General features: G+C 41.3%; 1 protein-coding gene across 2 annotated transcripts in view; it reads right to left on the bottom strand.

Annotated features, from left to right (window-relative positions):
- Positions 1–277: 277 nt before the first annotated feature.
- IQCB1 (IQ motif containing B1) overlaps positions 278–11,742 on the bottom strand; it is a 21,035-nt gene continuing 9,570 nt past the window's right edge. For both annotated transcript variants that reach the window (XM_075093048.1, XM_075093047.1), the window contains exons 8-14: positions 9,841–9,953; positions 8,634–8,743; positions 3,591–3,733; positions 3,015–3,163; positions 2,420–2,548; positions 1,892–2,048; positions 278–785 (exon numbers count right to left, since the gene is read on the bottom strand). In XM_075093048.1, the coding sequence (XP_074949149.1) occupies positions 556–785; positions 1,892–2,048; positions 2,420–2,548; positions 3,015–3,163; positions 3,591–3,733; positions 8,634–8,743; positions 9,841–9,953 (1,031 nt within the window). In that variant the 3' untranslated portion in view covers positions 278–555. The remainder of the gene's footprint in view (positions 786–1,891; positions 2,049–2,419; positions 2,549–3,014; positions 3,164–3,590; positions 3,734–8,633; positions 8,744–9,840; positions 9,954–11,742) is intronic.

The raw sequence follows: 11,742 nt of genomic DNA, 5'->3' as shown, positions 1-11,742 counted from the left end.
TTGGCGTTTCTTTCCTCCATGTGCTTTTTCCCTTGTTGCTGTCAAGAGGCTGGTGGCAGTTCCCCAGGCCAAGCTTTGCCTGCGCTAACTGGAGTTAGCTGTTCTGCTGTAAGCACCCAGCCTGCCCAGTGCTTGCTTGACCTCTTACAGGCATCTTGGTTTGTTCTGAACCCATCTTTATCTCAAAACACATCAGCTGATAAAATGTTTTGCTGTAAAAGCCCAGGCTTTTACAATGGCGTCATTCTTTACACGCTGTGAATAAGAACCAAAAAGCCAAAGGTTATAAACTTACTTTTAAAGTGATACAAACAAAAAAATATCCTCATCTACAACTACAGTATTTGAATCCTATTTGCAACACCACAATCAATAGGATCTAACCGTTGATGTACAGAAAGAGGCTCTTAAGTAAAATGCACTAAAATAAGGCTTTGGTCTTTTCCAGTGCTTTGTCTTACAGTTCAAGTGTTTTGCTTCTGTAAAAACACGTGCAAGCAAATGCATAATGCAAGGTACGAGTCTTGTTGAGTAAGAAACTCTTCTGCCTGTTACCTAAAAGGATTTCCTTCCACCAATAAACAGAGTTCCCAGTTCTGCATTTAGGGCATCATCAGGAATGACATAGTCCTCCCCAAACTCATCCCCAAGCTTCTTCCACCATGGCCAGCGAGCATGTTTCAGCATAGTGTTGTGGGATTGTCTTGCCTTGGTAGCTATGGGGATTGATCGACTCATAAAGACACCAAGATCTTTTTCTGTGGTCTCTGCTAACCCTGGAGCATCTGTAAGAATAAGGAGAAGAGCTTTCTGTATTTTGTTTGTTTTTCTTTTTTCTGCAGTTTTATGATTTCAAACAAAAAAAGAAGGAGGCCTACCCCCCACTTCCCACTGTCCTAGGTCACTCCTTTCCCCACATTGGCATTACAATTTTATGGCTGCATGATAAACCTGACTGGAGAAGCAATCCAAATTAAGACTGATCTGAAAAAAATAAATACATAATGGGGGAGGGAAGAGAAGTGGGAAAACAGGACTACTTCATTCAGGTGCAGTGGTGGCATCCACTGGAATGACTTCTTGTGCAACTATGACCTAAGAGAAAGAGGATCTCCTGGTCACTGGCCACTACTGCTGGATCAGCACTCCTGGCACAGGGTGACATCAGTGTAGTGTTTCCACTGCTCTGGCGCAGCAGCGCTGCATATATTCCCTGCCTGGGGGACTCAGCATGGTATAAGTGTGTTGCTGATTTGCCTGGTCAGGGAGCAATGAGCTGCAGTGACACAGCACATAACAGACTAAGTAATGGAATTCAGTAACTTGCTGAATTTTGTCCTGCTTGGGTGCTCTCTGGTGGCTGCAGTTTGCTATTCTCACTCCTTCATTCCAGGCTACTTGTCTGGAATTAAGATAGCACAATAGCGAATTCCGTTTCAAATAAAGCTAGGCCAGAGAAAATGAAACTCAGAATTCATAGCTCAAAGATTTCCCTCTATCTAGAAGAGGTGAGAGTGCTTCAACCAGAAGCTTACTTACCACACAAGAAAACAGAACAAAGCAAAACAAATGCAGAGGAAGAGGTTGTGTGAGATCCCTTCTTAGAAATTCCAATCCCTTTTGCAAGGCCATTGCTTTTCTTGTGAACATATCAGAGAGAGACTTCTAGCAGAAGAATAAGCTGCTCCTTGAAAAGCAGGTGTATATTCTTAACCTACAGAAACACCTGGATAATCTCTAACAAAGCCCAGATTCCAAGATACAGCATACAGCAAAGAAAGAAAGAAATTTCAGTTTTGAAATGAAGCTTTACCACTGTTCCCTCTAATATTCTTTCTAAATTAGTTTAATCCAAACGGTAATCAAAACTATGACCAGAGCAGTCACATACTCATTAGCAGCTCCACATCAGTGTTGACCTGAGCCAGTAATGTCTCTCTCCGCTGTGTGGCTCTCTGATCCAGTCTGCTCCTCAACAGGAACTGTGCCAGCTTTTCCTGGGCCTGCAAATGTAATTCTTTACTCATTTCTTCTGACATTTGGGGAGCCTGGGGGAAAATAACAGTTTATTACCATTAGGAGCTGGGTATTTTAAATCCTTTGGGGGCAGAATAATGTCTAAACAAGGAATGCAAATGTGTTCTTAATTGTTAACTCAATAATTTTGCTTCCTCTGCAGCTCTCTCCAAAACTATGCATCATCAAGTACATAAATTTTACAATTATGGTTTGCTTTGACCCTTTTTAATGATTAAAATCCCCAACATCCTCATACCTTGCTCTCAAACAAGCAGGGTTACTATATGCATACCTCACACGGATTATCTTGATCAGAATTTATGAAGCTGAATATATTTCAACCCTACAGTATTTTATGTTGCCTCATTAATGTGCATTATTGAATGACTAAGAAACAGACCGGATGCAATCTGATGTAGTCATCCACCTTCTGCTGCAAAGCTAGTCTCTGCTCATCAGTCAGTCCTTTGGGATCTTTCCAAGGAGAGAGAAGTCTCCTCCTTCTTCGTTTTTCCAAGAATTTACATGCCTTTGTAAAGAGCATATGAGAATATGACAATCACATACAGGAAGTTTGTCTTCTCACTTTGTTTGTAATCAATCAGTGAAAGAAAAACTTTTCAGTATTGCATCTGTTAAAGCATAAATTTAGCTATGATGCTACAAAGACAACATACAAGGGTCAGCATGAATACTAAATAGTAAGTAAGAACACTCATAATAAATTAGTGACTATTCTGTAGCGTGGTTAAATTCCAGCCTTGGGTTTCAAAGTGGCAGCTCTTATATATTAATTACAAGACTGTATCAGGCGTCGTAACCTGTGCAAGGTTTAATCCGTCTAAGCAACTTGTGGCTCTAGACTATCATCCTCTGAATAATTTTTTAAATAAATAATGGCTACATCGACAGTAAGAGAATAAACAGAGCTTTTTGGGGCATCGCAATAGCCCACTCAGTCCTATCTGATGTTAGAACAAAGCACATTTACTTACTGCTCTCTGAATGACAACAGCTGCTTTATACTCTTTAAGAGATTGTCTCTGCTGATGAAAATTTCTTCTTGCTCTATACCCTCGCCAGAATCTCTGGATAGTTAATGCTGATTTCCCCTCCATTTCCTCCATGTACTTATTTACCTGACCTACAAATGTAACAAAAATCCAGTCGTAAGACTGTGGGTTGGGATCTCTCAAAAATTTGCATTTTTAATCCTCAAACTAGGTAGTACCAAAAAAGCTTGGGTGCTATCAGTTAAAAACCCCTCCTCATCCAAGGTCCACTAGCTGTGGGCCATGTCTCAGAGACTTGTAGCTGCAATGGAGCTTTGTAACACACGAGAAGTGGGCCTCCCTTCCTCCTGCACCATTCTGAAGGCAGCAGATCTTGATCAGTAGTTACTGAGCCCTTGTGGAATTAGCATGTTCTCTGTCAGATAATTGGGTCAGGAGAAGAGACGGTAAAACTACAGCACAAACAGGCATGCAAGATTAGGAAATACATTAGGGGAAACTGCTCCTAAGGAGACCCAGACAGTTTAATCTTCTGATATAGTTTTATATAAATCATACTGGCATGGATTATTTCCAGTAAGGCCAGCTGTCGTTCATGGAAGAGTCTCATGGCCCTCTGTCTCTGAAGTTGCATTTGCAGTTGTAGAGCTTCGTCTTCCTTCTGTTTTTTTAAATGCTGCAGCTCCTGTTCCCGTTTAGCTCTGCAACACACAAGTACATTAACAATTACCTAAAGTTGTACATTTCTTAAAAGTGACTCTCCTCCTCTTTGTGTTAAATGGTCCAGCATCGAGGGAGGAAATCCACAAAATAATCTGCCATCCCAGATGTTGGCTGCAGGACCACACCAAGCAATGGGAAATCACCTGCAAGCTAACAAATTACCACACTATTTATAGCCACAAAAAAATCTGAGCCAGTCACTCAATCTGGTATCAAATAAAAGGATATATTTTTAAATTTGATATATAATTTAGGATAAAGTTCTAAGGACCCTGAAGGGAAAAATGCTCCATGTGGGATGTTCACAGCCAGCACGAACTAGAACAACACTTTTGATTCCATCATCTAGGGAAGAGGTAAAGCAACAGTAGCCATCTGCTCCAGTATGCACCTTTTCCAGTGCATCCATCAGCATGCATGGCACCTGCTTCCCGTAATACATACTACTATATTGGTACCGACTGCAAGAGTAGGTCAGAATGTTGGCTGTTAAGGCTCACTTATATTTGGAGGAATTTTTCTTTAACCCAGGAAATAGACTGACACATTTTCTCCATCAGCTTTGTTAACAGAACACTAGGAAAGAATTCACTTGCAAATTCTTCCTCATCCGTACTAGTTGTAATCTGATGTTAGGATGTTGCCCAGCTGTGCCTGGCATCGGGAAAGTCCGAACAGATGTTTCACAGATAAGACAACTGAAAGCTCTGTAACTGGCCCTGGAGTGTTTAAGCTAATAATAGCCTGTATATCAACTATATATACACTAACATATTAATATAGAGACTAATACTAAATATACTGATTATTGATACTAATAAGTACTGAGACCACTTCGACATGGTCTCAGCCAAGCATGAGGAGCTGTGAGCCAGGACTCCGCCTCCCTTCACTACCCTCTCTGGTCCCAAGAGACCTGACCTCATTAGCAGCTTAATGCTTGACACTTTATGAGTTTACCCCACAATGAGGTAATGATGTGACTCCTTTTCTTCTCCTGCTGCAGCAAAATCACCTGCCTGCTCAGGACCAGAATACCCCCACTGGGCCCACAGCTGTGAGTTCTGCTCTCCTCTAGCATTCTTCCAGGGGCAATGAAAGGAGCACCTTAAGCACTAGGAAAGAGAACAAATGGACAGAGCACAGGCATAAGGGGTGCCAGAAAGGGGCAAAAAAAGCCGTAGACTAGAACTAATGTCCAGCAATTTTGGTATTGCTGCACATCACATACCTCACACACATAACTACTGAGGTATTTGTGTGTTTCCCATCACTACTATATATTGAGTTGTAATTTTTCCACCAACCATACTTTCTCCTCAGTCTCTGTAACTGGGTGGGGAAAGATGGGATGGAAGCTGTTATGTAAGAGATGCTCTGGATTTAAAGATCTGGTCCTAACTGATAAAACCACCTCCATCACAATCCAAGAGACGATAATCCTTCTACAACAGTAATGCAGGCTTGAAGTGTGCCCACACATCGACCTACAGAGACAGACCACAATATACGTGACTATATCAGAATGGTCTCAAGGAAAATAGAGGTTTTCAGCCTGCACATTTCTGCAAATTAGAGCTGTAAATGTTTGCATTTTTAATCCAGGTAGGCACACATTATACTTCTAAGTGGAACGATGGCACAGCATCAAACAGGACTTTTGATGACATTTTCTTGATAAAACTAGTAATAATTTTATCTAGAAATCTGTATCAGCTCCACTCACCTAGTGGATGGAAAACTACAAGAATGTTTCATGAACTTCTCAGATGTGCATCTGTGAAACTACCAATAGTGCCTGACAGGTATTTAAATGTTTCTTTGATACTGATTCTTTCCCATGTAGGCTGCAACACATATGTTCTTCATTCTCTGTTCCTCCTAATGATAAGACACATTTGTTTGCACAAGACCACACTGTGACAGGGAAATGCCTCTGAACAGAAGCAGAATACACACAGAGTAAGATCCAAGCTTCCTTCAGCAGTTCATGGCACAGATCAGCCTCCCTCTGATCTCCTTATATAAATACAGTGGTTTGATTTTTGACACGATTAATACAACTTATTGCCATTTTAACAGTTCTACAATTAGCTATGTAACATTGAACTCACTTCAAGGAGGTTACAGGCTTTAATATTCACTGAGGTGACGTTTCTGAAACCACAGAGTTTCAGAAGTTTATAACTTGCAGAATTTAAGATCTTCCACTGCAGCTGCAGGTGAGACAAGTTTGGAGTTTCAACCTCAGCAGTATTTAACCACACTTATTCTAAAATAAAACTGTGAATATAACCAAACCCTCACTGTTAAATATTCAAAAGTCCTCTTCCAAGTTTTACTAAAGTCAAGCTTACACTACTCTAAACACTATTTTTCAGCATAGCACTTAATGTCAGCTTTGACCTACACAGAAAAAACCCAACATTGGAGCTGTACAGTTACTATGTTGTACTCAGGATAATGGGCCTGACTGCACCACAAACACACAACTGTAAGAATATTAATACATTTCCATTCCTTTTAATATTAAACAAACACATTCACAAGTCCATTTAAATGACCAAAGAACCACTTAAGAGGCATGCACTAACACTTACAATGCTGAAAATATGACACAAGAAAGTCAAGTATCTTGTGACTGCTGGTAGCCTCACAGCTCTTTCCCTTCTGCTTTACAATGTTATGTCCTAGCCCGCCATCCAAGTTTTCTGGGCTATGATTTTGGCTTGCAGGCTTGCAAGGTGCCCGATGAGGGCAGGATTATCGGCTCAGAGGGTATGGTGGAGTAAAAAGCAGTGACAAGGATGTCATTCTCGGTGTTTCAGTCAAGGTGGCCCTCAACATACACACTGCTTCCCCCTGCAAATCTTCCAGAATTTAAAGATTACACCCTAGACAGTCCAATGTCTTCTTAATGCCAGTCTAGATGACAAATGGTAACTGTCTGCTTTCTAACACCTTGATCATAATGCAATGTGATTCAACTAATTGATTTCTAAGACCTAGTTTTGACACAGTAGTGCTCAACATGTGCAAAAAAAAGGTTGAAAAAAACCTGCTATGGAGTCTGAACTTGCTTTAGATCCCTTAACCTATGTCAAATCCACACACAGTTTCTCAGGAGTTACCCTAACATGTGCTGACATTACTGGTGAAATCCTACTTCAAGTAAGACAAGTATTATTTATATAGCTTCTTTCTTCTGTGATGCTCCAAGTCAGAGTATACTATTTCTAGGTGACTGAAGTGACTCCACTTCTGAGAGTCAAAGATTTCAAATATTAATGAAGAACAAGGTCTTGCAAGCACTATACTGAGCAAGCACTCTGGTCCTTGGTTTCTATAGGACTCTGGCATGGCAGACTGGAAACTCCAGGACAGCTCCGCATTCTATTTATGCTGGAATTTGTGTCAAGTTGACTGTGAACCAGTTAACTGTTCTACCACCAGTGCATCACCTTCTAGTGCTATTTAGTGCGATCCCATGCTACAGTTTGCCACACTTTTAGTTTTCCATATGCAATAATTTTTCACACTGAAAACATATAAAAGCATCACAGAAATACATTTTTTTTCATGGAGAAGTTTGGCAGCTGGGAAGGGGACAGTTGGAGCTTTTGGCACCAGAAGTGGCAGTTTGGTACTGCTGCAAAAGTACATTGTTTGGATGTTTCTGCTAAAAGAATCTGTAGTGAAACAGCTCATACTGGCATTACATTACCTTTATGTTCTAGAAATAACAGCTGACTGGAAAAAGGCATCTTCAAGATGAAGGAACTCTTGGTCAGCCCAAACTTATGCCCTGGGACATGGGAACAAATCCTTAGGGAAGCTATTTCCAGGAAGGACAGGAAGCAAATGGGAATAGCCAGCAGAGATTTATCACAAGCAAATCATGTTTGACCAGCCTGATTGCCTTCTGTGATGAATGACTGGCTCTGTTAATGAGGGGAGAGCAGTGGATGTAATTTTCCTTGACTTTATGAAGGGTGTCATCACAGTCTCCCATGCAGGGCAGGGCTGACGCTCAGAAAAACCTCTGCAAACTCAGAAAATGGGTCAACAGAAACCATAGGAAGTTCAAATGGGGAGCTCTACCCCTGGTACAAAATAACCTCACAAACCAGGACAGGTTGGGCATGGACTACCTGGACAGCAGCTCCAATGAAAAGGACCTGGGCTTCCCAGTGGGTGACAAGCTGAACACAAGCCAGTAGCGTGCCCTTGCAGTAACTAAGGCTAGTTGCATTGTGGGATGCACTAGCAAAAGCAGAGGCAGCAGGTCAAGGAAGATTATTATTTCACTTTACTCGGCACTCGTGAGGACACACCTGGAATATTGGCCACACTCTATTGGGCCCCCCAGTAGAAGACAGATATTGAGAAACTGAAGGGATAGAGACTGTTCAGAGAGGGACAATTAGGGCTATGGCATGTATGATATACAGAGATAGGTGAAGAGATGGGTTTGTTTAGGCTAAAGGAAGGGAAATCTAATTTCTGTCTTCCACTACCTAAAGGAAGACTGAGCCAGATTCTTAGACATGCACAGAAAATGGACCAGAGGTAGTGGTAAAGAGCTGCAACAAAGGAATTCCCACTGGCTGTAATGGAATAATTCTCCACGAGGCAAGTCATGCAACACCAGGACAGGCACCAAGTGAGATGGTGGGATCTCCATCCTCAAAGACCTCCAGAACTGGATACAGCCCCAAGCAGCCAGATTCCATTCTAAGGCTGGCCCTACTTCAAGCAGGAGATTGGATTAGATGACCTAAATTTTTCCTGTGACTCTGACCTAAGAAAAACCAAACCAAACCAAACTTTCTTACTAGATTCTTCTCTTCAGTGATTTTACAAAGCCATTCCATTTACCTGAAGCTCCTCTGTAAAGTGGTCACTGCTTGGGGTAGTTTTTTCAGCCTTTTCCTTGTCTGAAATCCCCTCCACATAGCCTGGATTGTACAAGCTGCTTGATGCTGCCTCTGAAATTAATAAAGCAGTTGGTAGAATATTTCCCCTGCATATAAAACCACTTTATTACTGCTTGCATATTTTGAATGATCTCAACATTTGGCCAAAACCCATCAGTTTTCAGATGCATGAAAATACAGTATTTGTAACAGCTTGGGGAACTTAAAGTCCTATGAGACAGTTAATATCATGACACCTGTACTTGCTCCAAAGGCAGCCAATCTGATCATCTGGATTGATGGTCTCTGTGGTAAACAAATCTATAGCACAAATATAAAATATATATTAACTGCATTAATCAATGTTAGAAATTTGTTTTAAAAACACCTAAAGCACTTGGTATTTCAAATGGTGATTCAATCAAAATACCTACACTAGAAAGGACAGAAAGACAAGTTTGGAGAATTAACAGCAGGAAAAATGTTACCTTTGCAGTATGATCAAAAGTCACTGAAATGCAACAAACAAAAAAATCAATTCTATTCTTAAACAGAATTTTAAAAAAAACAAAAACAAAACCACAACATAACAGAAACCACCCTGCTCTGTTAAAGATGAAAGCAAATCTCTACAAACATATCTCTGATTTCCTTTAAAGTACTGTCCCTGAGAAACCTGCACGTAAAATTATGGTAAGAAGTTTATAAAATACACATCGTCTCTTTTACTGGGAACACAGCTCAGAAGGTGTTCTTACTGAACATTTTCTCTATATGAATTAATTCTCTGTGAATGCTGTCTGGAATACAGAGACCTAAATTTGTAACACTGATGCGAGAAAAGCAGATACGGTTATTTTTGTTTTATAGTGAGCAAAACTATTTTTTCCCTATGGTTGTATAGAAATCTATGGTGAATCTGCAACAGAAAGTCAATCTCTTGAATCACAGTCCCATACTTTAATCACTGGACAATTTCTTGATGTCTTCAAAAATGATGGAGGGAAAAGAAAATGTAATAAATAGGAAATTCAAAAATCCATTAATATCGTGAAAAAATAACACAGGCTTTGAAAAGCATCAAAGTGACAGAGTAAATCCATTCTAAATATATATAAATCACATGTAACTAGGATTTCACATACAAAAGTCTCACTAAACTTCAGCACCTGTATTTCTCCTTTTCCATTGGACTGTTCCAAGTACAGCAGGTCCAAGAGTTGGCTGAGATCCCTGTCAAATCCTTTGCCAGTCCACTGTTTGCTTAAAAGCCCTTTTAATCCTAAGAGAGAAAGAGAGAGAGAGAGAGAGAGAGAAGCAGTATGTGAGACTGCTATGATGAAATGTTTTCTTTTCAGGATTTCAAACTAAAAATTTTCAAGTCAAAAAAATAAAATCTGATTCTATGTGCAAAGGAACACTAGAGCTGAACACCATCAGTCATCTTTGAGTTTCAGTGTAGGATATTACCAACGAATATCTGGTCCTCCAACCATCACAGAGAAGTATTACACAGTGATTGTAATATTGCATGTCCAAGTTACTGTCTATTGTGTCTACATAACTGGCAGTTAAATTATCAATGTACTTTCAGTGTCTTATCAGTAAGTCATTGTAAAGTACTAAAAGGATATAAAGCACCACGCAAGTGCTAGATTTTATTAGCACTGCTTTCATATGTTTTGTAATAAAATTTATTTATTTATAACTGGAATTCTTTGATGTCTTATCTGTGTAGCACAGTCTAACTGTGACTATCCAATCCCTGAGACAAAACAGCTTTTTAGGTTTGCAGTAGCTAAAAAGCACGCTTGTCCTCCCCCACCACACACACACAGCCTGTGCTGCACACAGGACGCCAGTAGAGAGTAACACATGCTTTTTAGCTTTGTATCAGACAAATCCCAGAGCCTGAGAGTTTTGCAGGGAGCTGGAGGGTAAAGGAAGGAGGGCAGGAAGTAGACACGTGTTTAGATAGCCTACTGAAGAACTGTGGGTTTAAATAACTTTCCAATTTTCAAATCACAGAATCACCAGTTGGACGGGACCTCAGAGATCATCTAGTCCAACCTTTCTAGGAAGAGCACAGTCTAGACAAGATGGCCCAGCACCCTGTCCAGCCAAATCTTAAACGTGTCCAACATGGCCGAGTCAACCACTTCCCTGGGGAGATTATTCCAATGGTGACTGTCCTCTCTGTGAAAAATTTCCCTCTCATGTCCAACTGGAATCTCCCCAAGAGCAACGGGTGTCCATTCCCCCTTGTCCTCTCCATGTGACTCCTTGGAAAAAGGGAGTCTCCATCTTCTTTGTAGCTGCCCCTTAAGTACTGGTACGTGGTGATAAGATCCCCTCTGAGCCTCCTTTGCTCAAGGCTGAACAAACCCAGCTCTCCCAGCCTATCCTCGCATGACAGGCTTCCCAGTCCTTTGGTCATCTTGGTGGCCCTTCTCTGGACCCCTTCCAGCCTGTCCACATCCTTTTTGTACAGCGGGGACCAGAACTGTACACAGGACTCGAGGTGTGGCCTGACAGGCGCTGAGTAGAGTGGGATAATGACTTTATCTCTGCTGGCGATGCCCTTTTTGATGCAACCCAGCACCCTGGTGGCCTTCTTGGCCGCAGCAGCACACTGTTCGCTCATGTTGAGCTTCCTGTCCACCAGGACCCCCAGGTCCCTCTCCACAGAGCTGCTCTCCAGCCAGGTGGATCCCAGTCTGTGCTGCACTCCCGGATTATGTTTTCCCAAGTGCAAGACCTTACACTTGTCCTTGTTGAACTTCATAAGGTTCTTGCTGGCCCACTCCTCCAGCCTATCCAGATCTCCCTGCAGAGCAGCTCTCCCTTCTGGAGTGTCTACTTCCCCACTCAATTTGGTGTCATCTGCAAACTTCATCAGGCTACACTTGATCCCGTTATCATTGTCCATAAGCATATTCACGCACTGGGGAACTCCAACACTCATATATACTTACAGAACCTGGATATGGAGCACAAAGTCCTTCGTGCAAACAGAAATGTCCCCTCTGCTCTATCACATGCACCCTTTTGGAAAGATGATGATGGTTAAA

The sequence above is a fragment of the Phalacrocorax aristotelis genome, chromosome 5 (genome assembly GCF_949628215.1).
Source record: "Phalacrocorax aristotelis chromosome 5, bGulAri2.1, whole genome shotgun sequence".
Taxonomy (NCBI): domain Eukaryota; kingdom Metazoa; phylum Chordata; class Aves; order Suliformes; family Phalacrocoracidae; genus Phalacrocorax; species Phalacrocorax aristotelis.
This window is presented reverse-complemented; position numbering and strand designations above follow the sequence as displayed.